At 47.3% G+C, this 27004-nt stretch overlaps 2 protein-coding genes across 8 annotated transcripts; one reads left to right on the top strand and one right to left on the bottom strand.

Moving 5' to 3' along the window:
* Positions 1-503: 503 nt before the first annotated feature.
* Positions 504-21450, top strand: LOC121591817. Of its 7 annotated transcripts, none has more exons than XM_041912821.1 (8): positions 504-594; positions 3414-5397; positions 16049-16117; positions 16201-16334; positions 16409-16609; positions 16678-17269; positions 17355-17470; positions 17563-21450. In XM_041912821.1, exons 2-8 carry the CDS (start codon positions 4125-4127, stop codon positions 20452-20454), a joined length of 5277 nt encoding a protein of 1758 aa, XP_041768755.1. In that variant the 5' UTR covers positions 504-594; positions 3414-4124; the 3' UTR covers positions 20455-21450. The 7 variants fall into 7 exon arrangements, with proteins under 7 accessions (XP_041768755.1, XP_041768748.1, XP_041768750.1 ...); XM_041912814.1 differs by having other exon boundaries at positions 516-737; XM_041912816.1 differs by lacking the exon at positions 504-594 and adding an exon at positions 2061-2563.
* Positions 21451-25565: 4115 nt separating this feature from the next.
* On the bottom strand, positions 25566-26513 carry LOC121592961 (endocuticle structural glycoprotein SgAbd-4-like). Its single transcript, XM_041914929.1, has 2 exons — positions 26406-26513; positions 25566-26305 (listed from the first exon to the last, which is right to left on the bottom strand). The coding sequence occupies exons 1-2, from the start codon at positions 26511-26513 to the stop codon at positions 25868-25870; spliced, it is 546 nt and encodes a 181-aa protein (XP_041770863.1). The 3' UTR covers positions 25566-25867.
* Positions 26514-27004: the final 491 nt, after the last annotated feature.

Below are 27004 nucleotides of genomic sequence, written 5' to 3'. Positions count from 1 at the left end.
CTACAAAAATGATCGTAAAGTTTCACGTGAAGAGCCAACCAAGAGCTAAAATGTGTGAAAGTTCTATAAACTATATGAAATTCTGGCACCTGTATGACAAACGAAATGGTTCGTGCGAGGTCGAATAAAATCACTTGGAAGATGAACTGAAGCCTGCCTTTATGTAATGTATGGAAAACATTGTAAAATCAAAAAATAAACAAAGATGTTCCATTTTAAATGGAATAAATTTGAACATCTCAATAGTCCGCCTAGTAGACTACCACCTGAACTCTTCTCCGTAGCATGTTAACGAGAGTTTGTGCAGCGCCCTCAAATTCCATGTCATTTCTGTGCCAAATTTAATATTGAAATTTTGCATAAATACAGCATTTCAATCCTGAATATTAACATAAAACATAAACTAAAAAAAATTTCATTCCAAATTTTACTTCCCGTCGGCAGATTTCGACCGCGACCGACCACTGTGCGGTCGCGAACAGTCAGCGGCGAACGGGCAGCCGATTTTCTTTGGCAGAACTGTTTCGCGTGTGCGCTTGTGTACGTAAGTGCGTGAGCGCGAACGGACGTGTGTGGAAGCGTGAAAATCGGACGGTGCATATATAGAAGCGCTAGCGTATTCAACATATTTCAAGAAGCTAATCGCAAATCGGATTTCTGTACACGCCATCAGCGTAAATCGTGCAAGAAAAGAAAAGAAAAAAGTCACTTGCAGTGTGCGACACAGTGCGAGAGAGGTAAAGAGTTGTGTTGAGAGCCCCCACCCGCCTTGTGTGTTGTTTTCTGCTGTGTTGCTGTGTGTTGTGTTTTCTGAGGGCAGGTAAAGCAGCAGCACACACACACTCACTCACGCTCTACGCCATGATTGAAAATCCTTCATCGACCTAGCAACCGCAGAAAAGAAGTGCGAACTTTCTTTTTCTTCCCCCCCGGGTTTTGGATTTGCTGCTGCCCCGTTCTGTTGTGTGACTTTCTGTGTTTGTTTATGTATGCAGGAAATTGTACCGTGTGTACATGTGTGTGTGTGTGTGTGTGTGTGTACGTGTGTGCCGCCCAATGGTGGTGCGTAAGAATTTATCTGCGAGAATTGGGCTTTTCTTGTGCGTGTGCTGTGAGGCGCTGTTGTGTATTTGGAGCGCTAAGGACACACCGTGGGGCCGTGTTGCTGCTGCGGAAAGTAATGCTTAGCTCCCGTCGAAAGGAAACTTCCATTACAGCAAAAACTGTCAAAACTTCTTTGCTTTCTTGGATTGTCGTGCGTTGAATTTTCTATTCCCTGCAATGGCAGTGAAGGTGTGAAGGAGAACAGTAGCAGTCTGTGTGTGTTTTAAGTGCGGCCAATTTCCACATTGTCACAAAACAACAAAAAGGAAACCTGTCACAAGCGAGGTTTGCAATACATACAGACACACACACACAGTGAGGGGCTATTTTTATACTTTTACATTATTTTATTGTACTCCTTTCATTGGCTTGTCTTGATAGAACGAAAAAAACAGAACTGCAATTTACAATAGTACAGCATAGCTTATCAAGGTACAAGAATATTCCAGTATTGTTGTATTGAAGAGATATTAATTTTTTACTTCATTTTCGTTTGCATGACAGAACACCCCAAAAAAGTGATCTGCATTTCCCTCGGTGATCATTTGTGTGGTAGCATAAGAAAGATATCTCTTCTCTCACACACATACACACACACGCGCGCACAATTTCTTTACTTCCCTTGGATATCGAAATCGGTGCATCGGGCCGCAGTGAAAAGGGGGACGGACGGACACACACACACACACAGTAGAAACGTCGCCTCGCGAGCAGCAAAACCCCGCAAGAGATCACCGCACATCACCCCAAAAAGGGAGGATTTTCTCCCTTTCGGTTGGCTATACTGTTTTCCATCTCTCGTTCGCGCTCGGGCACGCGTGTGTGTGTGTGTGTCCGCTGCGCCGCGTACAATAAATATACGTACGTGTCACGGGGAGAACGTGTAGTCTCCCCCCACCATTGTAAGATGGTTGCTTTTTAATGTTAAAAAAGAATTTGGAAACAGCACAGAGTTTACACCGAACGGATGTCACATTTCGTCTCCGTTCGTTTTTTTTAGTAATTTTATTCAGCTGGGTGTTGAAATCAAGTGCGACCAATAATCGCTTCAAAATCGCACCCGAAATGGGAGCAAACCGGAGAGAGATGAAGTGCGCGCGCGAGAAAGAGAGAGAGCGTGCTAGAAAGAGATGGAACGCGCACACGCTTTCGCTTACCCATACCATAGCAGAGAAGGAAGGTTTTGATTAGCGGCGCCACAGGCAACGCACACACACTCGCACCATAGTAAGCTGAGGCGCGCGCGAGAGATCGACTGTTCGGTTTTTACACGGAGTGCTGTGTTGTGCCCTTTTCGTTATTTGGCCGTCTCGCTAGCTTCTCGCTTGCCGTGTGGTGTGTCCCCGTGAATGTGTTTGCCCTGTGGCGAGAGTTGTGCAGTTGTCGCGAATGTTGGCGGCCACTGGCGGTGTGTGTAGTTGCGCGCACCTTCGAAGCGTACACACGGGGGGGAGAGAGAGTAAGTTTGTGTTGATTGGGAAAAAAACTACTATAAACACACCGCAAAACACTTCAAGCGCGCTATCAAATCGGAAGGGGTGTGTGTGTGTGTGTGTTGTGTGTGTGTGTGTGTGTGTGTGTGTGTGTGTGTGTGTGTGTGTAAAGAAACGGAGACAGATGAAAATGGATGGCCGTCTACGTGGTGTGATTTTCAGTGGAAACAGATTTGTTCTTCATAATTGCATTCTTAACCTCTCGCTGGTGTGGTGCATCTTGTAAAGGGTGTGTGTGTGTGTGTATGCGTTTCTCGCATTACGATTCGAACAGACACACACACACGCACACATAGCATCTCGAAGAAGTTGCGAGTTGTGTGTACGGGCGGAGAGCGTGTCTGCAAGTGTGCATGTGTGTGAGTCGACAGTTGACAGTAAAGTAACACGCTGGTGTGCATGTATATGCGCTCTTCTCCACTGCGTTTACAGTCGAGTCCGACTGCACGCTGCGTGCGTGTGTGTGAGTGTATACCGTTGTGTGACTTGTGTGGTGTCGCTAGTGAGCAGCACACAGCCATTCGTATTTTTCCACCCGTCAACAGCGCATCGAAACAAGGATGCCAACAGTGTTGCGCGAGTGTGACAAACAGCTGAGACACACAGTGTGCGAGGATGTGCGGCTAGGGCTTGCCGTTGTTGGCGTTGGTTCCGCGCTGAGTGTATGTGTCGCTGCTGTGTGTATCTAATCGATTGCGTTATTGATTTGCATCCGGTTTGTGTGCGTGTGTGTTTGCTAGTGCGGCGGACGGAAGTGTTCATCTTTTTCAGGTTTTTCATTTTCTTTCTTCCATCGTTTCTCATTTTCCCACACAGTTCAGTAAAGTGAAGTAGTGCTGCAACACAACAAGCGCATCCCCGTACAAAAAGAGGAAGAAGAGCAAAGCAAAAGTGTATGTTTTTATTCACCGCACTTCACTTTCGGCAGCATCCTTGCTTAGAAGCGTGCGTGTGTGCGAAGAACAAGAAGCAGCAACGAAACAACGACAACAAAAAAGTGTGCTGTGTGTGAAGAAGTGGTTGTGTCGTTTCGACGGTTTCAAGCTCCGAGATTCTGTTCTGCTAGCAGGAGGAAGCCTCACGGAGCCCCTTTGGCCCTTTTTTATTTTGGTGGGAAAGAAAATAAAATGCCTGCACCGTGCGCACAGTGGGCTGGTGTGATAAGAGAAACGAAAACAATTCACCACCCGTGACAAACCCGTGGTGCGGTATCGTGCGAGGCGCCACCCCCCCTCCGGGAGGGAATTTATTTTTCTTCGTTTGTTTCGCTTTGTTACGGTGCCGGGGCGCGCGCGCGGGTGGCTGTTCTCCCTTCCGTTGTTTTCATTGTGAGGATAATTCGAAACGCGCCTCGAGTGCGTCTGTATTTGTGTATGTGTTGAGTGAGCGAAGAGAGCCCCCAAACGGAACAAAAAGTGTGTGTGTGTGTGTTTGAAGTTTGAACAATCGAGTCAGCACTGGTGTTGATAGAGGTGCAAAACCCTCTCTGAACAACATTCAACAACAACAGCAGCAGCAACAACAGCTATGCGACGTAACAATCGTACCCGTGCCGGAGCAGGGGTAGGCGGTGGAGGAGGAGGTGTGGCCGCGATCAATCCTGGCATCAGCATCAGCCGTGGCCGGGTAGCGGCAACACGCGCCCACGAGAACCGTCTGTACGCGGAGGAACCGAGCAGCAGTGGAGCGGGTGGTTCCCGCCGGAAGGCAGCCCAGACAGCGACTGGCGGTGGTGGCAGGATGGCAGCATCGCGCCGCATCGAAGAGCTGTACCAGCGGGCGACCGAAAGCACCATGTCCTCGCTGCTGTCCGGGTACGGCATGCGCAAGGGGCTGTCCGAATCGATCCCGCCCGCAACGCTGATCGAGCATGTGGTGGCGGACGCCACCATCGGGATGCAGCAGCAGGGCAAGCGGCAGCGACAGCAGCGGCAGCTCGCCGGCTACCGGCAGGCCCGCGAAGCGCACATGATCATCGACTCGGACGGTACGAGCGGCGAGGACGATGACGACCAGCAGCAGCAGCAGCGCGTTGATGAACAGCAGGACGAGGAGGATCGCTACCTGGAAGCCCTCGACGGTATACGGTTGGACGAGGAGGAGGAAGAGGAGGAAGGGGATGATGAAGAGGAGGTGCAGACGGTGGTCAATTCATCCTCGGTGCGCTGGTCACGGCGCCAGAGGAAGGGCGGCCGAGCGGTGACTGGCGCGTGCGATACTACCTCGGCCTCGGTGCACGGAGAAGAGGATGACGAGGAAGAGGAGGAAGAGGAGGATGGTGGCCGGCAAGCCCTGGAAGGGCAGGAGGAAGACAACGAATACGAGGGGCAGGAGGAGCTCGAGGGTGGCATGCAGGGCGATGAGGAGGAGGAGTACGAGGAGGCGGCCGATGGTGACGAACACGAACGGCAGCAGTATCTGGAGGACGAGGAGCAGGAAGAGGTGGACGAGGAGCAGGATCAGGAGTACGAGGAGCAGGATCAGGAGTACGATGAGGAGGCAGAAGACGTGGAGGATGAGGAGGAGGAATTGGAGGATGGTCAGCATCAGGCGACGGAGGAGGATGAGGAGGAGGAGGAGGAGGACGATGATGATGACGTTATCATCCAGGACGAGGTGATCGATGTGGACGAGCATGATGAGAAACGGCAACTTCAGCACGCGAGACATAAGGAGCAGCAGCAGCAGCAGCAACAGAACGGTACCGATGCGTCCAAGCGACAGGACAGCCCGGTGACGCAGACGCAGGCCGACATTGACGAGCTGGAGATGATCAAAATATCGGCCATCAACACGAAAGGTAAGCCTGATTAGCAGCTAGAATCAATTGTGTACCCCTGGGCATGCACACTTTCCCGATCTTTGTATTTTTTTTTAAACGAACATTCTTCATTTCAAAAGATGTATTTCATTGCAATTGGAGCACTTTCTAGACGTTACGTCGGCTCAATGGATCTTGCGTCGGATCCAATGGGTGAAAATAGTGAAACGGTGGGGTGAAACATTCAAAAATCCAACTTGTCAGCATTGTGTGTGTTGAGAGGAGGTGTATGCTGATGAAACGACCGCCTTGTTCGCTGTTCTACCCCCTTGGCCACGTACATACACACACAAACACACACACGTTGGACCCGTTAAGGTTTACCTTGGCTTGGCGCATTAAAAACTGACTTTGACCTCGTTTTCCTTTCGCGAATAGAGTGCGCGCTCGGAACGCAGAACCGAAATGAAACCATACCACCTTTTTTGCACGTGTTGAGAGGGACTATGTGCTTGTTTGTTGTGTGTGTGTGTGTATGTTGGGGAACTGTATGATTTCGTTAGGGACATCACAAAAATACAAAGCTGTACATGAAAAACTGAATGTAGCAAATTTTACAAACGATATTTACAATAAGCAAAATTCTCCTCGTAAACTTTGCTGACATGCTATATTAAATAACTAGTATTGTAGAAATAATTGTTAAATCCCGATACTTCCTTTTGAGTTCATGCGAGATTTGAAACTAGGACGAGGGCTGCGCATGTTCTTAAGCTACACACGCATGCCAACTGCACCATGGAAACGATCCTGACTGGTGAAGTTTAATTTCAATCTGTTCAAAGAGTCTCAATCGGATGGAACAGTGTGCATCGAACTTAGACTCATGGATTATAATCTTTTGAAGATGCTTTTTTTTAGATTAAGCTTACAAAAATAGTAAAGAATAAAACTGATTATTAAATTCCGATGGGGGCACCCTGATGCCCCGGTACGATAATAATGTAGGAAATAGCAAAAAAACGGGACAAAATGAGTGTGGAATGATGTGTCGTTTGCGCCCCATTTGGTTTGGTGCGGTAACTCATCATCACTCTCAGCATCTACCACTAATGAAAACAAAACAAAAAAACCGCATTCACTATCGTGGTGGGGGACAGAAATATGGGGGAGAATAAGACAAACAAACAACAACCATCATCTATCGGGGGAATGTTACCCATAATCTTCCGATCTTCTGGTGGGGTGGTGGACACAAACGTTTGCTTTTCTCCATTGCAACTGTGTGCTGGGCCTAGAGACATACCCACAACATACACATACATCTGTCAGCAAATGACTGTGCTTGTTTTGTTTTTATTTTTCTTCCCCAATCCCTCAGCTGTAAGAGAGCGTGTATGAAAGAGAGAGAGAGAGTGTGTAAAAGAAGAAACATCAATCTGATCCCTCCTCTGAGAATGAAAGTGGACAACCGCAGCAGCAGTAGCAGGCTGTGCTTAGAAGAAAAGTAAAACAGTTATGTTCACTGTGACATGATGCCCCCCCCCCCCCGTTACAATCCATCTACGATTTCCGGGTCGCACTTTGACTGAGTTTGTTTGCGGGGTTTCCCATGACTTACTATGATGGGTTCTTCAACTTGGTAGCTTGTTGGTTGATGATCTTTTAGGAATAGAGTAATGATGATGGGATACAGTTTGCTACACTTGCGCGCTCTCCCTCTCTCTCTTTCTCCGTCTATGGAGCTGCATGCCTGCTGCATTTCTTCGTCCCATTGCCTGTAGGCTGCTTTCCTTTGGTCGTTTGTTATTTTGACTGTTGTTTTTCACTTTTTGCAGTTTTGTTTGTGCACGGAAAGGTGTAGCCCTTCTACACAAGGTTGTTTTTTCCCCTGCCGGTTATGTTCCAGTATTTGAGCGCTTAGCAAGACCCACACGTGGCGTCCACTCTCGTCGTAAGGTTATTTTTGTCAACCCCTCCCCGGCGGCTTGTCGGCCAAAGGTCAACACGACTTCCCCGGAACGTACATTTGTTTTGATGGCATGGTGAGCAGTGGGCAATGTATGGGCAAACGTGCCGGCAACTGTTCTCTTGCTTCTGTGTTGCTAGCAGAAGCCCGAGTTGCATTGGTCGCTAAATTTTCGCTTCAAAGTTGTTAATGTTTAACTATTGCAACGTATGCAACGTGCAAGAATGAGCTTATGTGATTACATGGTCGAAGAGAAACAGTTTTTTTGTGGTTTATAATTAACTGTTATATGAACGTTTTCCTTCTAATTTTCTTGTGAAATGAATAATTTCTCAAAATTCTTATTATTCCTTTGAGTAAGCACAGATCCGGTCAACAATCGAGAACTATTCCTCAATTTTTGGAGCCTTAATTCTTGGCACATTAGGCTACACTTTCGTGCGTTTGTGGGCATGACATCTTGTACTCTCCAGTCAATGAAGTCTGGACGACGCATATATTTAGTTGTAGTTTGCCCCCCCCCCCCCCCCCCCCTGGCATGTCTACCGTCTACCAATGTGTCGTACGTTATTAGTATGTTTAACCTATTCCCAATCAATGGCAAACGGAAGCGCAGCGACCGTGCTTCGCGCTGTACCTTGACCCTGAGCAAAACCAAACATAGTTTGGTCAAACCGATGGCCGGTCGGTCAGTGACCGTAACAAGCTGCGCCATTCCAGAACAGTTTATGTGTGTGTGTGTGTGTCATGGGTTATGGGTGATTGTACAATCGATGTGCCAGAATTACAACTAAAAAAATGAAGCTTCAAGTTTGGAATTACAAGAAAAAAAAAAGTTTTTTCATTGAATTGATTTTATTTACTTACACACTGTTTCATATTGCTTTCGAGGATGTGGTGGGGAAGCATTAAGTGGTGGGTGAAAAACCACAATCTCCTACTTTTTATCATAACACGCTTCCTTATTTGTGGTGTATGTGGTAAACTTTTTCTTTAGAGTTCTTTATCTTGCATATCCATACATTTTAATTCTGTAATTCTTATTCTTGTTAACTGTCAGTATAAACATGGAATAATAGAAAAACAGCTTTGAGATTTGATTTCGATCAAATTATAAATATTTTCTAAAAAAAAAGCCAACAAAATGCCTTATAATTGAGACGAGACTGAGGGGAAACAGTGACACAAACATGATACGCGCATATGCCTGGCCTAATTAAGAAGTATTGTCTCTTTGCGTGTCAAACTTCATTTTCAACACGGTTTGAGAGCTACCCTTCTCTCCTTCTCTTTGAGAGCTACCACCATAAATACCAACGAAGTTTAGGGTTTTGCCCTAGCAAGCATAAATAAATGTCCCCAATTTCATAAAGAAAAACGCAAACCTTCAACGGTTTCGGAAGGACACACGGCACCACTGTCATCATACTTCTCCACCACACCGCATACTTCTTGTGGTAGCATTTCTTTTTCCCCACGTCCCATGACAAAAACTTTCTCTCTGGCGCTAACCATTTTTCAGACGACCTTCGTGAAGGTCCTCTTTTCTTTTTGCGACTTGTACATACGTACGTGCAAGTGAAAACTCGTCTTGTCGGCGGTGGTTGGGATTCTTGAGGCCCGGGAAGGGTTGAAGACACACACACACATAAAGTTTCCCAGTTTCTGTCGTCCCCCAGGTCAGGAATTTCAAAGAACGGGGGGGGGGGGGATACCGCTAGTGGTGGTGTGGTGTGTGGCACTATTGATTGGCGACGTGGTTGCTGCCGCTTCTCCGCCCCCAAACATCAGTTGGTCTGTAAAAATGCATTACACTGCACATTGGGCAAACGCCTGTATAAAAATCGAAAAACCAACTTTGTCGCAGGTTAACACCATAAACATTTTCTTAAAATAGATACTTAAACTTGGTTGAAACCAAATTTTTTTACGTTTTTATCTTAAACTTACTGAGTTATAGGCCATCAAACCACAAACTTTGTGTTTTTTTGTCCCAAATTTGAGCTATTTTTCGATTGAACAAAAACCATAATATTTTAGTACATGATTGTTAGATTTTGATAATTAATATGTTGTTGGAAAGGTTTTTTGTCATACTTTGATGTTATGTATGAATATTTGGCAAAAACTTGTTTTTGAAGTTCATAAATGATTGAAAACCAAACATCTTTGCTGAATTTTTGGATATTTTTATTTTGGAGAGTGATTTTTTTATGATTCGACATTTTTGTGATGATTCGACATAAGAAAGATCAACATTTTTCCTACGTTTTGTCGTTAATACTAGCTGCGACCATCTGCGTACCCGAAAATTATTAAACTTTATCTTGAAAATAGCGCGAGCGATTTTGACGTGTTGTTGTATGAGCCATACACCACCAGTATCCAACTACCTGTCATAAACGGGTATTTGAAACAAACAGGCAAAAAACAAAGCTGAAGAGAGGAAAAACAGTTCAAAATAGGTCGCAAGATAGGAATTAGTTTTTTTTTCAAACCCAACCATGAAAAACACAACTTTTCTAGTACCTAATACTTTAAAAATTCATTTTCAGTAAGAAACTTATTCCGCCTTCGTTTGAATTCCTAACAATTGTTGTTAATGCTGTTGACTACTACGCATTAGTACAATGTTGTGAGCGATAATTATTATTCTTATTCGCTGTCTTGACGATTTTAGTATACGACTGCCCTGTATAGTAATAGCAATTGTATAGAATGACGAAAAACTGCAATAGCACGAGGAATTGATTTTCATCCCGGCGTTTGTATGGCCGTTGCCCACTGTGCACTGGAAGAAGGAGGAGGTGCAGTTTTTGTTGCTGGAAAAACCATGACCATCAGCATCATAGAGCAGGTTGTGTTAGTAGTGGCTGTTGGGACTCCCCGTGTCTCGACTTTTGGGGACGAGATTAAACTGTCTGCCGTCCTTGGGGTGGGGTTGTTGTCTGCAATCATTCGTTCAGAAGAAAAGCGCACAGACAACAAAGAAAGCTAGCTTACTCAGACGTTTGGCGCGGGGAGAACATTTGGTATTTTGTTTGTGATTCGCAATCGGGGTGCTATGTGGCATATCTGATGATAAGAAGCAGCCGGAGTAAAAGGGGATCACAATTTGGGAGATAGTTGCTGATACGAACGACTTTTCTTTTAGCTATCAAACGTCTAAATAATTGTTAAAATTGAATGAAAATATTGAATGTTGAAACATCAACTTTGCAGGCCCTTCTGCTGGAACAAACTTCCTATGTTATAGATGGATATTATAAAGTTGTTCCTATCATATCACACAATGATGGTGGTCGCTACTGTGTAGTGTAAATACTGAGCGTGATTGAGACACATCAAACCGCATCACAGCGCAATGTAAACTGATATGACCGATGATAAGGAAACCGCAAAGTCTCCCGAGCATGTATTTTAGCGTTAAGTGATGTTAAATGAATCGTTCCTAACATTTTGCTCTATTTTTAGAAACAACTTCTTGTATTCCCGACAATTTGAAGAATACTCTTCGTCTAACAACTCAAAATCCAGCCATTTCTGTTCCGCGTCTAAATGGTCTTTGCCTTTGCCTCTCTGACGTTGCGCCAATGTGTTGGTTCCGTTTTTCCTTACCTACTGGCTGCACTGCACTGCACAACTGCGTGTGTGTTGTGCATTTATTTTGCAATTGTGGTGTGTTTGCGTGAAAAAAAATGCCTTTACACGAGTGTCTGTGCCCGCTTTTGTCTATGTGTGTGTATGTGCTACTCACTGCACTGTTTGCCTGCTGCTGCGTATACTGTATTATTGCACCCGTTGTGAATCGCGGATGCTCGTGCGCACAATGCTGCGTACATCAAACGGGCGGCGGCGCGCACGAGTAAAGCGGGTTTTGCGCAGAAGGGTTCCGCCTATGTGTGTTGGTTGGTAGCTGTAGCTGAGTTTGCAAGTAGTAGACACAGGGTGGGTGGGTAGTGTGCTACATTGTAAGACCGTCATGGTGGCGATTTTGTAGTACTGAGTGTGTGTGTGGTGATGATGAATGGGGATGCGCAGCACTCGGAGTCGAAGTTTATGGGTGAATATGATTTAAGTTGTTTTTTGGGGATTTTATAATGCTACACTGCATTAGAAGTATAGCAAATTATGGTAAATCATGTTAAAAGTGACTATTTTATTTTATTTGTCATACATTTTATTGGATAAGTAAGACTTTTATAGACACAATTCTTATCTATGTGTGTGCGCGACTTGTTTTGTGCAGGTCAAGATGAGTTTTTATCGAATGAAAGAAGTATTGCGCACAAAAATGATTCCACATTGATATGTTGTTGGTGCATCTCTCTCTCTCTCTCTCTCTCTCTCTCTCTCTCTCTCTCTCTCTCTCTATCTCTCTCTCTCTCTCTCTCTCTCTCTCTCTCTGGTGTGCATGTGTGTGTGCGTGTTGGCTACACGACGCCGGGTTTGGAATCATCTGCAATGGGATAATATTTGCGCAATATTGCAATAAATCAAACAGGGAGAGAAGATGCAGGAGAACAATACATGGCTGTACAAGGCTGACGCTTTCGTCAACATCAACCAAAATGTTTTGGTGGAAAATTTTTGGTGAGAAAATGGCGACTGTGAGTGAAGTGAACGTTCCCCAGACGTTTTCGGTGATTTGAATTGGATCATAAATGAGCTAAATTTATCATGCTACACAATAGTGTTCACTCCACATCACAGCGAGAGCTGCATTTGGTAACGATATTCTTCGTTTACTTCCCTGCTACTTTCACTTCCCGGTTTTTTTTTTGCAGCGTTTTGTGTTTGTGTATGAAAATGAAAGTACATTTTCTCTCCACCAGATGCACACCGTGCCTTATTTAAGGCAGAAATGTGAAATGACATTTACAGTACAAACATTTTTGTTTATGTTTCTTGTATTAAAAAAAAAAAGAATAAATAACAAATAATTTATACATGGTAACCCCTTTCTATGCCCTTGAAGGTATGTTTGTTAAAGTATAAAAACGCAGACAGCAAACTTAATCCAATGCACGTAGCCGCACATGTAGCTTATGCTTATCGCACACATTTTTGAGCTTTTTTTTGTTTTGTTTTTGTTTTCTGTTCATTTCAAAGCTTTACCAGCATGCATTGTTGTGGTAAAAAAAAGAGCTAGAGAGCGAGAAAGAGAGCGAGTGAATGAGACCGAAAGCCCACACCAAAAAAAAAAAAAACATCAAAACAAACCTTGAAGCATGGGCAAAGCAAAATGGTAAACAACATCGCACAGCAGCAAACCGCAGGGGGGACGAATGAAAATCGACACACACACAAAATAATAGTAATGGGTAAAACACAATGAGAGGAGGAGGGTCGTCGTCGTATGTTACTGCGCCATTTTTCCGACTCAAATCGCGCATCGAGGTGTGCAAATTAAACCAAAAAAGGTCATCTTTTGTATTCTGCTTCAACTTAAGTGGATTAGTGGTAGGGTACTAAGCTTGTGCTAACGCTTTCGATGAAGCGATGTAACGTGTTTGCGTTACGCAGCAACGCTTCGTTTAATGACAAACATACGTCATTGGTGAGGACAAACATGTTTGTATTTCTTCGAGACGACGTTGAAGATTTGCACTGAGAGCACTGAAGATGTGTAATGGAAATTTTGTGCGTCCCACAGCACTGGATGGAAATTTCCCTAATAACACACACACACACTAACACATGAAAATAGTAGCTCCTAAATAGTGTACGTACATTCGTGCTTTGTACGCGAATGCTACAGGTGTTATATTTTGTTTGTTTGCAACCAACATAAACGCAAACATGCTGCTGCTGCAGCTCACTCTCTCTCCTGCTTTTTCTCTCTCTCTTTCTTTCTTTTTTTCTTAGTGGAAGTTTGCACTCACTCATTCCCTTTAGCCATAGCGTTACGCGGCGAAAGAGAAACAAGAAGGCCAGTGAAATGTGCCGGCGCTTCGTCACTCTCACTACGGCCTCACGGGGAGCCGGGATGGTAGTAGGCCCTACATTCCGGCCTACTGTGTGTGTGTATGTGGAGAAGGGCAAACCGGTGGCGTGCATCTGTGTGTGTTTGTACGAAAAGAGAGATGCAGTTATGTAAAGATAGATTTCACCGCTCTCCAACACTATTGCACACGGGCACAAATACACACTTACACATTCCCACTCTCGCGCGCTCTCTCTCTCACTGTCTTTGAGCGCATGCCAGCAGCCAGCGTAGTACAACTCTCCAACCCTCCCAACAGTACTGGGGGGATGCTTCGATGGGGAAGGTGGCAACATAACAGAAAACCGTGAGCGCGCGCTAGTGATGGTGCGGTTCCGTTATTTCATGCTTACCGCGCGGCCTTCGGAAATACCACCTCCCCCAACATACTCCCGACTAACGGAAGTGTAACTCACTGGCCTAACGGAGATTTTCTTTTTCTTCTCTTTCTCTCTCTTCTGGCACGCAGAGTTTTGGGCAAAACATTTCAATTATGCTATGAGATAGGGAAGGGAATATATATTCATTTTCTCCATCTCGTCCATTAATCGACCAAACAGTAATTGAAGCATCTTTCCCGTTTTGCTGGATTTAAATCCTAGCTAAGTTGCTTGTTCCGCCGGTTTCTACCAGCGCTAAGAGAGTTAGAGAGAGAGAGAGCACTCAATGTTTTGTACACGGCGTACGGCGGCCTACCGTGTTGTGTGTTCGCTCACAGATGGCCACGGCGGAGGTGGTAGCGCAACAGCATTGCCTACTATTACAATTACATTGCCGCTCACTACTAATGCAAACACGGACACACACACACAGACGCACACCACTTTTAGCGGCATCAAACGTACGCAAACGCAAGAAGTAGGTCATCAAATCATACCGCGCTCGTCTCGCGTACTGTCACCCACCATCATCATCAACATCATCATCAACATCTTCCACCTTTACTCACACCCACAAAAAGCACAAGCGGCAAGTGGAGGGGAGTAGTAAAAACTACATGAAGAATCTCACGTCGTTCTCCCATCCTGCAGGGTTGGGGTTTTCCTTTTGGTCGAGATATGTTGGAACGGGGGAGGGGGTGGATTGTGAGGCACAAGCCCGCTTTTTCACACACACAAAAAAATGGCCAACCGGATGGGTACTACAAGAGAGATTTCAGCAGAACACGGTGGTGTTGGGACCCAACCTCTCCGCTGTATCACCGTTTTTTGGATGGATCCATCCGATGGAATGTGCTTTTGCTGGTGTGGTGGGATCGATCTGTGTCGTGACACCATTCTCGAGGGTAACAACATAAAAAAGCGCCTGGTGGGTATGCTGGAAGAGTTACCGTGTGCATTTGGGCACCATAAGCTTGTGGAATGCTGCGCCAGTTCCTGTTACAGCGGGTCCTCCTATTGTTTATCGCGTCAGGTTGACGAGTGTAATAAGTCGTAGATTTTATCGGAACTTGGACCTTATTTGAGGCTTTATTTGATGAACTTTTTGAATACATTTGACTGGTGAACATCTGGTGACGTGGTACTAATGGTTTTTAGTATGTCTGTATTAGGCGGGATTACCAAGTAGACACAAACACGATATGATGGATATAAGCGATTACCAGTTATCAAAAAAGATTTAGAATCATCCAAGTAGTATTGAAAAAACCTAATGATCAATCCAATATTCATCTCCGATTCTAGCAGAATTGTTATTCTTAGATTAATCGTACTTGATGATGCAAAAATCTCATTAATGTTCGTTTCAAAAGCTCATCCTTGATTCATGAATCTGAAACAGCTCCTATTGGTCTAATTTTTTTTTTGAAAATATCAACTTTATTCTATGAAATTGATGTTTTCTAATCAATAACCTAATAAACATACTAGTGATGTGCTCTCTGGAGCGTACCCATGACTCCGAGTGGTTAAGAGTCGACCGGAATCGGAGTCTTTTAGAGTCAACCGGAACCATCCAAGTCCAAGCGGACTCCAAACAACTCCAGACGACTCCGAACGACTCCGGACTACCCCAGACGACTTCAGACGACTCCGAATTCGATAGACTCCTGGCGATTCTGGACAACTCCGAAATAATCTGGGCAACTCCGGAAGACTCTGACTTCGGACAACTCCGGACGATTCTAGACGACTCTGGACCACTCTGGACGACTCTGGAGCACTCTGGACGACTCTGGACGACTCTGGACCACTCTGGACGACTCTGGACGACTCTGGACGACTCTGGACGACTCTGGACGACTCTGGACGACTATAGACGACTCTGGACGACTCTGGACGACTCTGGACGACTCTGGACGACTCTGGACGACTCTGGACGACTCTGGACGACTCTGGACGACTCTGGACGACTCTGGACCACTCTGGACGACTCTGGACGACTCTGGACGACTCTGGACGACTCTGGGCAATTCTGGACGACTCCAGACGACTCCAGACGACTCCAGACGACTCCGAATTCGAAAGACTCCTGGCGATTCCGGACGACTTGGAACTACTCTGAACGACTCCGGAAGACTCTGGCTTCGGACAATTCTGGACGATTCTGGACGACTCCGAACAACTCTGGACAACTCCGGACGATTCTAAACATCTTCGTATAATGCTGTGCGGACCTACCTTCCGGAGTCGGTTGCCAAATTTTCGGAATCTCGGGCCCCTGTCCTCTAAGATTGTTTGCCAATTTTATCCATCACTAACAAAATACGTGTTTTTTTCCTATTCTGATTGCAGTGCAACTAAACGACAGAGACAAAGTCAGTTTGGAGGATTTCGAGCTGCTAAAAGTCCTTGGAACTGGCGGTAAGTTAGGCCGCGCCCTGGCAAACAATATCACACCGACGTTATACTACATAGTAATCCGCTCCCCTATATCTTCTATGCAGCTTACGGCACGGTGTACTTGGTGCAAAAACTAACTGGCGTAGATAAGGACAAAATCTACGCCATGAAAGTGCTGAAGAAGGGCATCGTAAGCTTGAAGAAAAAGACAGCAGAACACACGCGAACGGAGCGACAGGTAGGCGTTAACCGCGTTAAATCCACCACATCCACTTCAAGATACTAATGTGCTACGTTTTTTCCGTTTCTCAGGTGCTGGAAGCAATACAGGAAGCTCCGTTTCTGGTGACAATGCATTACGCCTTCCAGACCGACTCCAAGCTGTACCTGATCTTGGACTACGTGATCGGGGGCGAGCTGTTTACGTTGCTGTGCAATCGAATGCATTTCGACGAACCGGCCGTGCAGATCTACATCGCCGAGATAATAGTCGCCATCGAGCATCTGCATAAGGTAAATCCTGCCGTTGCGATCGGGAAGATTGTTTATACTAATCGAAAATTGCGTTCCCTCTGTCACAGCTGGGCATTGTGTATCGTGATATTAAGCTGGAAAACATTCTGGTCGACGTGGACGGGCACATCGTGCTGACCGATTTCGGGCTTTCGCGCGAGCTCGTGTACGAGAACGAGCGAGCGCACAGCTTCTGCGGCACGGTCGAGTATATGGCGCCCGAGATACTGAAGCCGACGCAGCAGGGTCACGACTCTGCCGTCGACTGGTGGTCGGTCGGTGTGCTAACGTTCGAGCTGCTCACCGGTGCGTCCCCGTTCACCGCGGATCAGAACGAGATCGCCCGACGCATCACGGAAACGGAAGCGATCATCCCGGAGAACCTGTCGCCCGAGGCGACCGATTTCATCCGCCGGCTGCTGGTGAAGGATCCGAAGCGCCGGCTCGGCAGCGGCAAGGGCGATGCGTCCGAGCTGAAGTCGCACCCGTTCCTGCGGTCGATCAACTGGTCCCGGCTGGTGCGGAAGCAGATCGAGGCGCCGTACCCGCCGCTGGCGGAGAACGATCGCGACACGCGCAACTTCAGCTCGGAGTTCACCAAGCAGGAAGTGACGGAAAAGCCGTGCGAACCGCCAAAGAATGCAGATCGTTTGTTTAGAGGTGGGTGTTGTAGGGCGCTGCCGGTTCCCCCCAAGCCCAAGCGGAAATTAACGTGCTTCTCTTTTTGTGAAATGTTTTCGCTCAGGTTATTCCTACGTATCACCGAAGCTCCTTACCAAAAACGTCACCGATCGGAACAAGTTCATCCCGATCCACAACAAGCGCCCGCTGGAGAGTTACATTAGGAGAAGTGCGTCCAAGGTAAGAGGGAGGGTTGTTCGTCGCTTCTTTATCAAAAAAAAAAAATAATAATTCCGTTTCAAAATCGGCCTACCGTTTGCATTCCCTTCCAGCAATCGCCCTTCTTCAGAAAGTACGAACTGACCAGCACGCCGTCCATCGGGTCCGGCGCCTACTCGACCTGCCTCAAGTGCCAGCGGTTGCGCAGCAACAGTGTCTTCGCCGTCAAGGTGCTCTTCAACCATCCGCACACGGCCGCGTTCGCGCGGCACGAGGCGGACGCGCTGCGCCAGTGCCAGGGCCACCCGCACGTGGTGCGGTTCGTCGAGCTGCTGGAGGACGCTAACTACATCTATCTCGTGCTGGAGCTGCTCGAGGGTGGCGAGCTGCTGCAGCACCTCAACCGGCAGCAGCACCAGCTGACCGAGGGGCGAGTCCGGGGCTACTTTTCTCAGCTGGTCGATGCGGTCGCCTACATCCACCGGCAAGGGTACGCCCATCGCGATCTGAAGCCGGAGAATGTGATGCTCGAGCGGTCGTCCTCCGACCAGCTGCGGCTGATCGATTTCGGCTTTGCCCAGCGGCTGGACAGCACCGACGCACCGCAGCCCGCCGGTACGCTCGGATACGCGGCGCCCGAAGTGCTCGTCGGCAGCACGGGACAGAAGAGCACGGCCAGCAACAGCTCGTACTCGCTCGAAACGACCGACCTCTGGTCGCTCGGCGTCATCCTCTACACGATGCTGTGCGGGCAGGCACCGTTCACGCCGCGCCAGTTCTTCGGCCACGACAACCTCGCCTCGACGTCGAAGCAGATGGAAATCATCACCGACAAGATACGGCGCGGTTCGTTCGATCTCAGCTCGAGCATCTGGATGGGTGTGAGCGAAGGGGCGAAAAGTTTGGTACGCTCGCTACTGACGGTCAATCCGGACCAGCGCATCACCATGCAGGAGCTGCTCGGCCACGAGTGGCTGCTGTGCGAATCGTCCGGCGGTGGAAGGCGAGGGCAGCAGCATTCGCTCGCACCGTACAACCGGGGCCTGCCGAGCCAGGCCCGGCTACCGTACGAGCAGCTGCAGACGAACGTGCGCAACACGTACGACGCATTTAAGCTGGCGGAGCAGGGCGGCTTCCGGTTGCAGAACGAGGGAAGCGCACGGCGGCAAAGGAGTGCGGCTGCGCTAGTAGCGCAAACGGCGACGGTTTCCTCATCCCAGCACCACCACCACCGGTCCAACAATCGCGCGGAGAGTAGTAGTAGTAGCAGTGGGCAGGTGGTAAAATCGAACTCCAAAACAACCGCAGTGCCTGACCACCGTAACGCTTCGCCGAGCAGTAAAGCCAGTAAACGAACCACTGCACACCACCAGCAGCAGAAGGAGGAAGTGGCGGCCGACCTGTCCGTATCGACGACGAAATCGGTCGAGTCGCAGTACAGCAGCTCGCTGGAGGAAAGCACCTCGAGCGGCATCGGGCGCAGCAAGAGCAGCAAGAGCAGCCTGTCGCACTCGGGCAGCCCGATGCGCGATGCGCGCCACTTGTCGAACGGTTCCGTAGTGATCGTGCTCGACGACGACGAGGACGAAGTAACGAACGTACGACAGCAGCAGCAGCAGGAGGAGGAGCAGCATCACAGTAGTGCAGCGATGCCGGAGACAAGCGTGCCGTCGACTGAGCCGACGGAACCATCGCCCGCTGAAGCGGAAAGCATTGCGCCGGCGGTGGAACGCGTGACGCTACAGGAGGATGAAAGTGATAAGGATAGTGAAGCGAAGGAAAGTGGGAAGGATTTAGAGGAGGAAAAACCGGCGGACGAAATAGTTGCCGACGTGGAGGAGGTGGAGGAGGAGGAGGAAGTGGATCAGGAGGACGCCGAAATGGTGAGCTACGACGTTGCTAACAAGGTGCCGGAAGTGGAAGCAACGGTGCCGGAACAGACAATATGCAGCAGTAAGCCGCCGGAAGCGGAAAAGAACAATAACGAATTGGTGGTGGAGGAGAACGGCCTGGCAGCACTGGCGACGGTGGAAAAGTCCGCCCAAGCTGGTAGCGAAGTGATCGTTAAGCAAGAGGCACAGCTTATTACCGCCTTCAGGCCGGAAGAGGACATTATGGGCGGCGAAGATTTCTCCGATACGACCAAAGCGATACTGGGCGATTCGCTGAACGTAGTACCACCCCTGGATAGCAGTAGTGGTAGTAGTAGCAGCAGAGGTAGTAGTAGGCAAGCAGGTGAGAAAAGCCGAAGCAGAAGCAGTACAGTTCGTAACAACAAGAGCAAAGAAAACGAACGGCCAACAGCAGAACCGTCACCGTCCGCTCTCCTGCCTGTTGCTAGTGCGAAAAGTGATAAAAATAGTAATGGTGGTGGTGGTGGTGGTAGTAGTAATAACAATAGCAACGCTAGCAATGTCAACGCCCGCACGCCAAACCGAACGCCGGCGGGAGTGAGGGTGAAAAAGGAGAAAGAATTCAACCAGGAACTGCCGAAACCCACCACTACATCGACGCCTCCCAGCTGGCACAATGTACCCAAAGAACCGTGGTGCTTCAGCGACCTGATCACGCCGGTGCTGGTGAAGCAAGATATATTTGCCAACCTGCATCTCGCTAGCAGCCACCAATTGCTGACGGCGGGCATGCGCTCGCTTTCGGTCGCGTCGGACGACGATGACGTGCTGTTCCTTGGCACCGGCCCGTCGGACGTTTTCGTCGGGTTCGAGCACGAGGAGTGCGTCCAGTTTATCGGTTTCAGCGAGAGCGATTGCGGCGTGCGGTCCCAATTCACGGCAAGCGATGGCAAACCGTTCGTGACCAGGCAGGAGCGGCAGCTCTACGGCCAGATACGCAAACGCCGGCCCGAGCTTTGCGTCGACGAGCCGCGCCCGAAGCGCTTGCGGCAGCTGGAACGGAAAGACTACTCGCTTTCGCAACGGCGACGGCCAACGTTAGGCTTTGACCATATACTGTACGGGTCGGGCGACAGTGGTCCGGTGTTATAATATACGAGCGGATGATACCCGGTGGAGCCCCTCCGGATTTAGTGAGGCGATTGCGTGTGTGTGAAGGGATTACAGTGATTGATATTTATTTATTACCTTTTTTACCAAAATATTGTGCGCAAAGGGATGTGCGGGAAGGGGGATGGATGAATGGATGGATGGGCAAACTTCTGGATGAGCCTATCGTTGTGTTACGGTCGCTCTTTATCACGGTTTAATTTTGCACACACAAACACACACATCCACACACTGTACAGTTGTGCTGCGCTACTGGTTAAAATGTGGTTTTTTAGTGCACACTTCGTTTTAGGTAAATGAGAGGCATGAGCAAGGAATCGTTTCTTATTTTATTCTACATGTGCATGGCCTTTAGCTCTATCGTACACTCAGCATGAGAATGATTTTAAATTACCGCCCTATAAACAGTAGTCAGTGCAGCGAGGGGGAGCGTTTTTATTTTTGAAATATCAGCCTGACCACGCGGGTACGGACGAAAAGGGTTGACGTTTTTTACTGGTACTGACCTGCCGCCTCCTTTGCTCTAAAAGCTGTTATGGTTTTTGTCGAATCTTTTCTTCACTGTTTTGCGTTGCGCGCTTTGTGGAATCATTTTGTACATATATACATACGTTCGTTTAGTTTGCATTACTTATAACTTTAGCTCTTTTGTAGTTTTTTTTTTCACCCTCTTCTGCTATTTCAAAATGTATGTCACGAATGATTTTTGTTTAAATCCGATCATTTAGATTTAAAATAATTGTTTGTTTGTTTTTTTTTTTTGTTTACCACATATATGTCTGGTAACGGGAGAAATGGTAGCTATAGAAGAGAAAGATGTGAAAGTAGAGGAAGGAAGACGCTTTCCGGTAAAAAAAGGAATCGTTTTTTTTAATACTTGTAAATAACAAGGAAAAGTGCACTTACATGGCAGAGGAAACGCGCGTGGAGTAGGCTTTGACTGTTCGTGCAGGGTTAATAATGAGGAATATATGGAACGCAGCAATATATGAATCTCAATCTTTTGCCCTTGGTTTATAGAGCGATGCATTCGATTCGGCAGCTTCCTCACACCGAAGGAGGTGCACGTTTAGAACAATGGAGTGTAGTAGAATCAATGGTTCTCAATGCAAACACACACACACATGCGAGAAGTCACACACACACACACACACACACACACACACACACACACACACACACACACACACACACACACACACACACACACACATGCGAGAAGTGTAAAATAGAAAATAGGACAAGCGACAGGCCATAACGACACGGATGAAGGATCAGTGGCGGCGGTGCAGCTCTTGGGTGAGGTTTCAATCAACCTTGCATCAGCGTAGGCCGCGTTAACTACTCTTTTATTCGGTGAATGCCAACCAAAACGCATTGTACAGCGCAGCATCCCTTTTCTGTCCCTGATCATCTTCTGGTGTGTTCAGTTTCCAACGGAAGCCAACAGAAAAGAAAAGATAGAAAATCGGTTTGTTTTTATACAGGAAGGAATAGTAAACATGTAAATTGTTTTTATTAAGTAATTCAATTAACACACGTACACGTATCAAATAGTTTTATCTACAACAAGTGTACATTTTGACCGAATAGTGCATGTGTGTGTGAGAGTGAGAAAGGTAGCATGGAGCGAAAAGCAGACCAAAGTCGTAGCAGCGAACGAGCCTTAAAGAGTGATCCATAAGGGGATAGAGCCCACTTTTGGTTCATATTAAAAACAACTGTGTATGTGTGTATTGAGTGTATGTGTGTGTGTGTTGAGGTATGTGATAAGCAGAAGAAGTGTAATAATAATTGTGCAAAGATCACACACCGATCTGTCATCAGTTTAGTGTGTCAGGAGTATTGCATGTACTGTTTCATCGCTAACACAGAAACATCACGATGTGTTTGGAGTTTTATCAACGCCTAGATATAAAGACACAAACAATGCATATACAATACATAAAATGTGGACCTCTGTCTCTCTCTCTCTGAGGAGGGCAGGAGGAGGGAGGTCGCTAATTATGGATACATTTTTAGCAGTGCGTTAGACAGGACAATTAACAATATTGTAAGTTAATTATTAAAACAAAAGGCACAAGTGCGTTTAGGAAATAATGAAATTGTAAATTCTTTTCTTGTAAAAATAAGCCTACATTATTAGTAGCGTGTAGCAATATGAAAATCAACACTCACACACAAACACACACATCCATACAGACCAGGTTCGGTGATCTTTCATATCAAATAAGTGAAATGAAAAAAAAGGAAGCAAAGGTGTAATGATCGTGTAAAGATGCATAGCTGTAAAAAAAAAAAACAAAACAAAACGAAACAAGAAGAAAAGTTTTATAATTTATACCTAAAAATTACTGCTATCTACAAGATACTGCAAGATATTGCAAACACACAAGTATATTATAGTGTAGCGTTAAAGTGTGTTAAGCGCAGCAGTGCAGCATTAGCACACGCTTATGGTTTTGTTTTTTATATGTATGGTCGGTCCGTGGCGCCGCTTCCCGCCTACGGTGCATAAAGATGAATGAAAGCTAAACACACAGTTCGGCGGCACCGGCAAACAGTGGCAACGGAAATGAGAGGAATTAAAGAACGATTACAAAAGGATGAAAAGAAACCATTAATATATACAAATATACATATGTAGGTATGCATACAAAAACACTTAGTTCGTTAAGTAGTCAGGCACGGTGCAAAAGAGGACGAATGGACGAAACAGACAGATAGTATAATAATAACAGTAACAATAATACGAGAGAAAGAGAGAGAGAGAGAGAGAGAGAGAACGAGAGAAGAGGAAACGTGTTTTAGCTAAATAATGTTTGCTTCTCTTTACCTTTCCCCTCCCTCCCAGCTACCCTTTTTCCTATACACACACACACACTGTAGCACCACACTCTAATCACGTGGGTGTTTTTAAGTGTGTTAATTGCTGGTTTTCCTTATTTTTTGTTTGTTTTTTTCTTTTTTTTTTTGTTTTGTTGTAGCAATGCTAGAATGTTTAGTGATAGGTAATTTTCAAGTGGGTTTAACTTTATGGTGGTCAGATTTAAACAAAAAATCACACACAAAAACACACACGAACACTGCGAATGTGCAGCATCGATTGTTTTCCTTGTTAGGTTTATAGAGAGAGAGAGAGAGAGACATAGCGAAACATAAAAAAATTATGCAATACACCATCATCCTTAGTGTGTGTTGTTTGCGTGCCGTGTGTATTAGAAGTTTTGTATTATGCCTGTACGACAACATTTCAACATCGCCACAGAATAAAACAAAGCAAAGTTGATCAATTTACACAGCAGCGCAAAAGGGGTGGTGAGCGTTTTGCTCATTACTAGCGCAACAGATTCACAGACCAATTTAGAGCAGATCACAGACACACACACACACACATAGAAACACAGGGAGATGTGCAGAAGCATACAAAAGCAACCCAGAGCCCAGGTTAAGGAATAGTTTTGACAAACCTCACATTATAGAGAAAAGAAAAAAACACAGACAAAATGAATGAATAATACTTTGATAATTTAAATACGTTGTTTGATTAACTGATTAAAAACACTTTCTTTGTTCGTTGAAGATCAATATCACATATGATTCGTCGGTTCGGTCGTTCGTTTACCAAGAGGATCTAATGTTAACTCTCTACTCTTTAGATACTCTTTAGTATTCCTACATCAAACTGAATTCCATTCATCAAATTATCCAACAATTCCCAAAATCTTTCAATTTATCGTCCTCCTACAATATACTCCTGCTGAAACCGTGCGTACGATCGGTGCCCAGCTTCTTCAGTATATGAAAATTAAGAGTCAAATTTCCTGTCCTTTCAGCAGACAAGAGAAGGATGTCATAAACATTGGATGTGCCATATACGGGCAAACCAATAGATCCAACAGTCTATCTTTGGATGTTAGGATCTAGTGATGTGTACTAAATGGTAGGCTCTAGTTATCCGGAGTCGTTTGGAATTGTCTGGAGTCGTCCGGAGTCTACAGGAGTCGTCCAGAGTCCGTCGGAGTCCGGGTCCGGGTGACGCCGTCGTTTGCGTTTGCATTTCGTATACAGGCCTTTGCTTCGAAGGCCAACTCAAAGCAACCGTCCGAACGACTACGGGCGACTCCGGATGACTCCAGACGATTCCAAACGATTCGGGATAATGCATCGCGGCCCTACCTTCCGAAGTTGGTTACAACATTTTCGTAGTCGGGTCCGAGATGACTCCGGTTTTTTTTTGCCAACTTTACCCGTCAATACTCTAAATGACCCCGACTCCGGTCGACTCCGGTCGACTCTGGACAACTCCGGACGATTCGGGGCTGCTCCGGACGACTCCGGGCAGAACTAGTGGTTCCCATTTTGCCGGTGTCGGAATCGGACTACCAATAGTCGGAGTCGGATCGGAGTCGTGGGTGCGCTCCAGAGAGCACATCACTAGGTAGGATCTTCGCATGATCGACCATTTGTGATCCTTAAGTATCCAAAACGCAAACACTCTATTTAGAACGAAAAAATGAACCCGTAGGCCAGCTTTTAGTAACTTTTCTCAAGTCTAATCCGCATGATGACTTCAGCACCTGAAGATCATCCACGCAAACCGTTTGATATTCCGCAATAAGCAGTTATCGATGAACCCAATTCGTCTGTCGATTACGTTCTCTCCCACGTATTGCCCAAATCCAATTTAAGGATTTCCAAATATTTCTCAAAATAAATCCCAATTAATATTCAACCTGCCCGCCGCTGTCCAATCAAATCGAACCGATCAATCGGGTCGTCCGCCTCTTGGGGAGTGCGTGACTTCAGCGACGGGCTTTGGATGAATAAATTTTCTTTCGCAACATCATCACCATCATCATTATCACACACGGCAGAGGTCACACGCCATCTCGGCGGAGTTGTAACTCTTCCCGAAACCGGATGGGGGCGACCTGGACTCTTCGTTCGAGGACACGCATTTGAATAAATGCGTTACCGCAGCCGTTACATCACAGCAGGCGAGCTGAACGCTTTACCAGAAGAGCGCGGCACACAGCGCGTGGGAAACTGTGTAACTTGAAGTAGTAGGCCAAGAAGTGTTCAAGTGCGTGACATTGGTAATTGCAATTCATTCTTTTTTTTATTATTCGGTGCTAGGGACAATTGAAACTAAATTGAAACTAACTAATCGACCGGGAAGGTGCCTCGGACGATGGAGGAGCAGCCCCGCAAGGACGCATCGTAGTACGGCTGCGTGTCCTGCACAAGGTGAGGCAATGGGGGCGAGGAGAGGTGTGTTGTGGTGGGAGACGGGGAATTAGGTGAGGCGAGTCCAACGCGGTCGGTTGAAGCTATGTACAAACTGCTTGCTGCATCATCATCATCATCTGTTCTCTCGGTTCACTCGGTTCTTCTAGCCCTGGGTGGCGCGAAGCCGGGCAAGGGTGGCATCGAGCGAGGCCAGATCGAACTCCGGATCGGACGGCGGGTTGGCGCGCAGATCCTCCAGTAGCTTGATCACGTGCTCGGGCGCTGGCGGCTCGGTCGGCAGGTGGGCGCCCTGCGGCTGGAATCCGTTCTCGTCCGCGACGTACACGACCGAGTAGGAGGTACCGTCGGGGGCGAGGAACGAGTACTCGCCGTTCGCCGACACGCCGTTGTCGCTCGTCTGGCGCGCCTTGATGCCGTTGCTCGTCTCGTAGTTGTACGCGTACGAGCCGCCCTCGTTGATGATCTGGTCCTGCGCCACGACGGTCGCTTCCGCGTCCGGGCCACCCTGCGGCGAGCGTTTGGTGAGCGGTGCGGGCGGTGCGGCCAGCGTCAGTGCCAGGGCACAGGAGAGCAGGATGAGCTGGAATGGGGAAAACCAAGGAAAGTTATTCACCGTGACCGTGGCGAGATAGAAGCCGGACCGGACCAGGCAGAACGTTGGCCGGGCCAGACCACCTTACCGATTGTTTGTACATCTTCAAGGCTTGTCGCGTTGGCTCCTTGCGGGATGGTTGGGTTGGTTGGACTACCTGTTGGTTGCTGCTGCTGCAAACGGTTACTGTTATCATTCCGGATGCCCGGCCCGAGCTTTTATACTAGGCCGTCCGAAAATCACGAAAAGCCCACAATGTGTGTGTCTCCGACCCGCGCACGACATTTCACCTCCCCCGATGCAAACGATGAGACGCGCGAGACAGAAAGAAGACGAGCCGTGTGTGTGACAGCGTTTCGTATGCAGCAGCTAAATCGAAGCAAGCGCATCTTCCTTCGCACGCGCCCGCCCGAAGAGCAGGAGGCGCACGTATTGGGTAAGTCTTCTTCGGTCGCCCGGTGTGTGTGGCCGTGCCCGGTCGTTTCTCTGTGTGTGCATATACTTAAAAGTCGTTAACATTTTCCTACACGATCGTTTCAGACGCACCGACGGCGCTCGTGTTTGCTGTTCAGCTCCGTGTGTGTGTGTGTGTGTGTGTGGTTGTTGTCAAGTGGACAACAACGCACCGGTCGCCGCCGCTCGTTGCTGGTTGGCGGTTGCATTTTTTGGCTGCTGCGTTTTCGGGCT

Source organism: Anopheles merus, chromosome 2L (genome assembly GCF_017562075.2).
Source record: "Anopheles merus strain MAF chromosome 2L, AmerM5.1, whole genome shotgun sequence".
In the NCBI taxonomy this organism is placed as follows: domain Eukaryota; kingdom Metazoa; phylum Arthropoda; class Insecta; order Diptera; family Culicidae; genus Anopheles; species Anopheles merus.
Note: the sequence above shows the minus strand (reverse complement) of the source record. Positions and strands in the feature narration are given on the sequence as shown.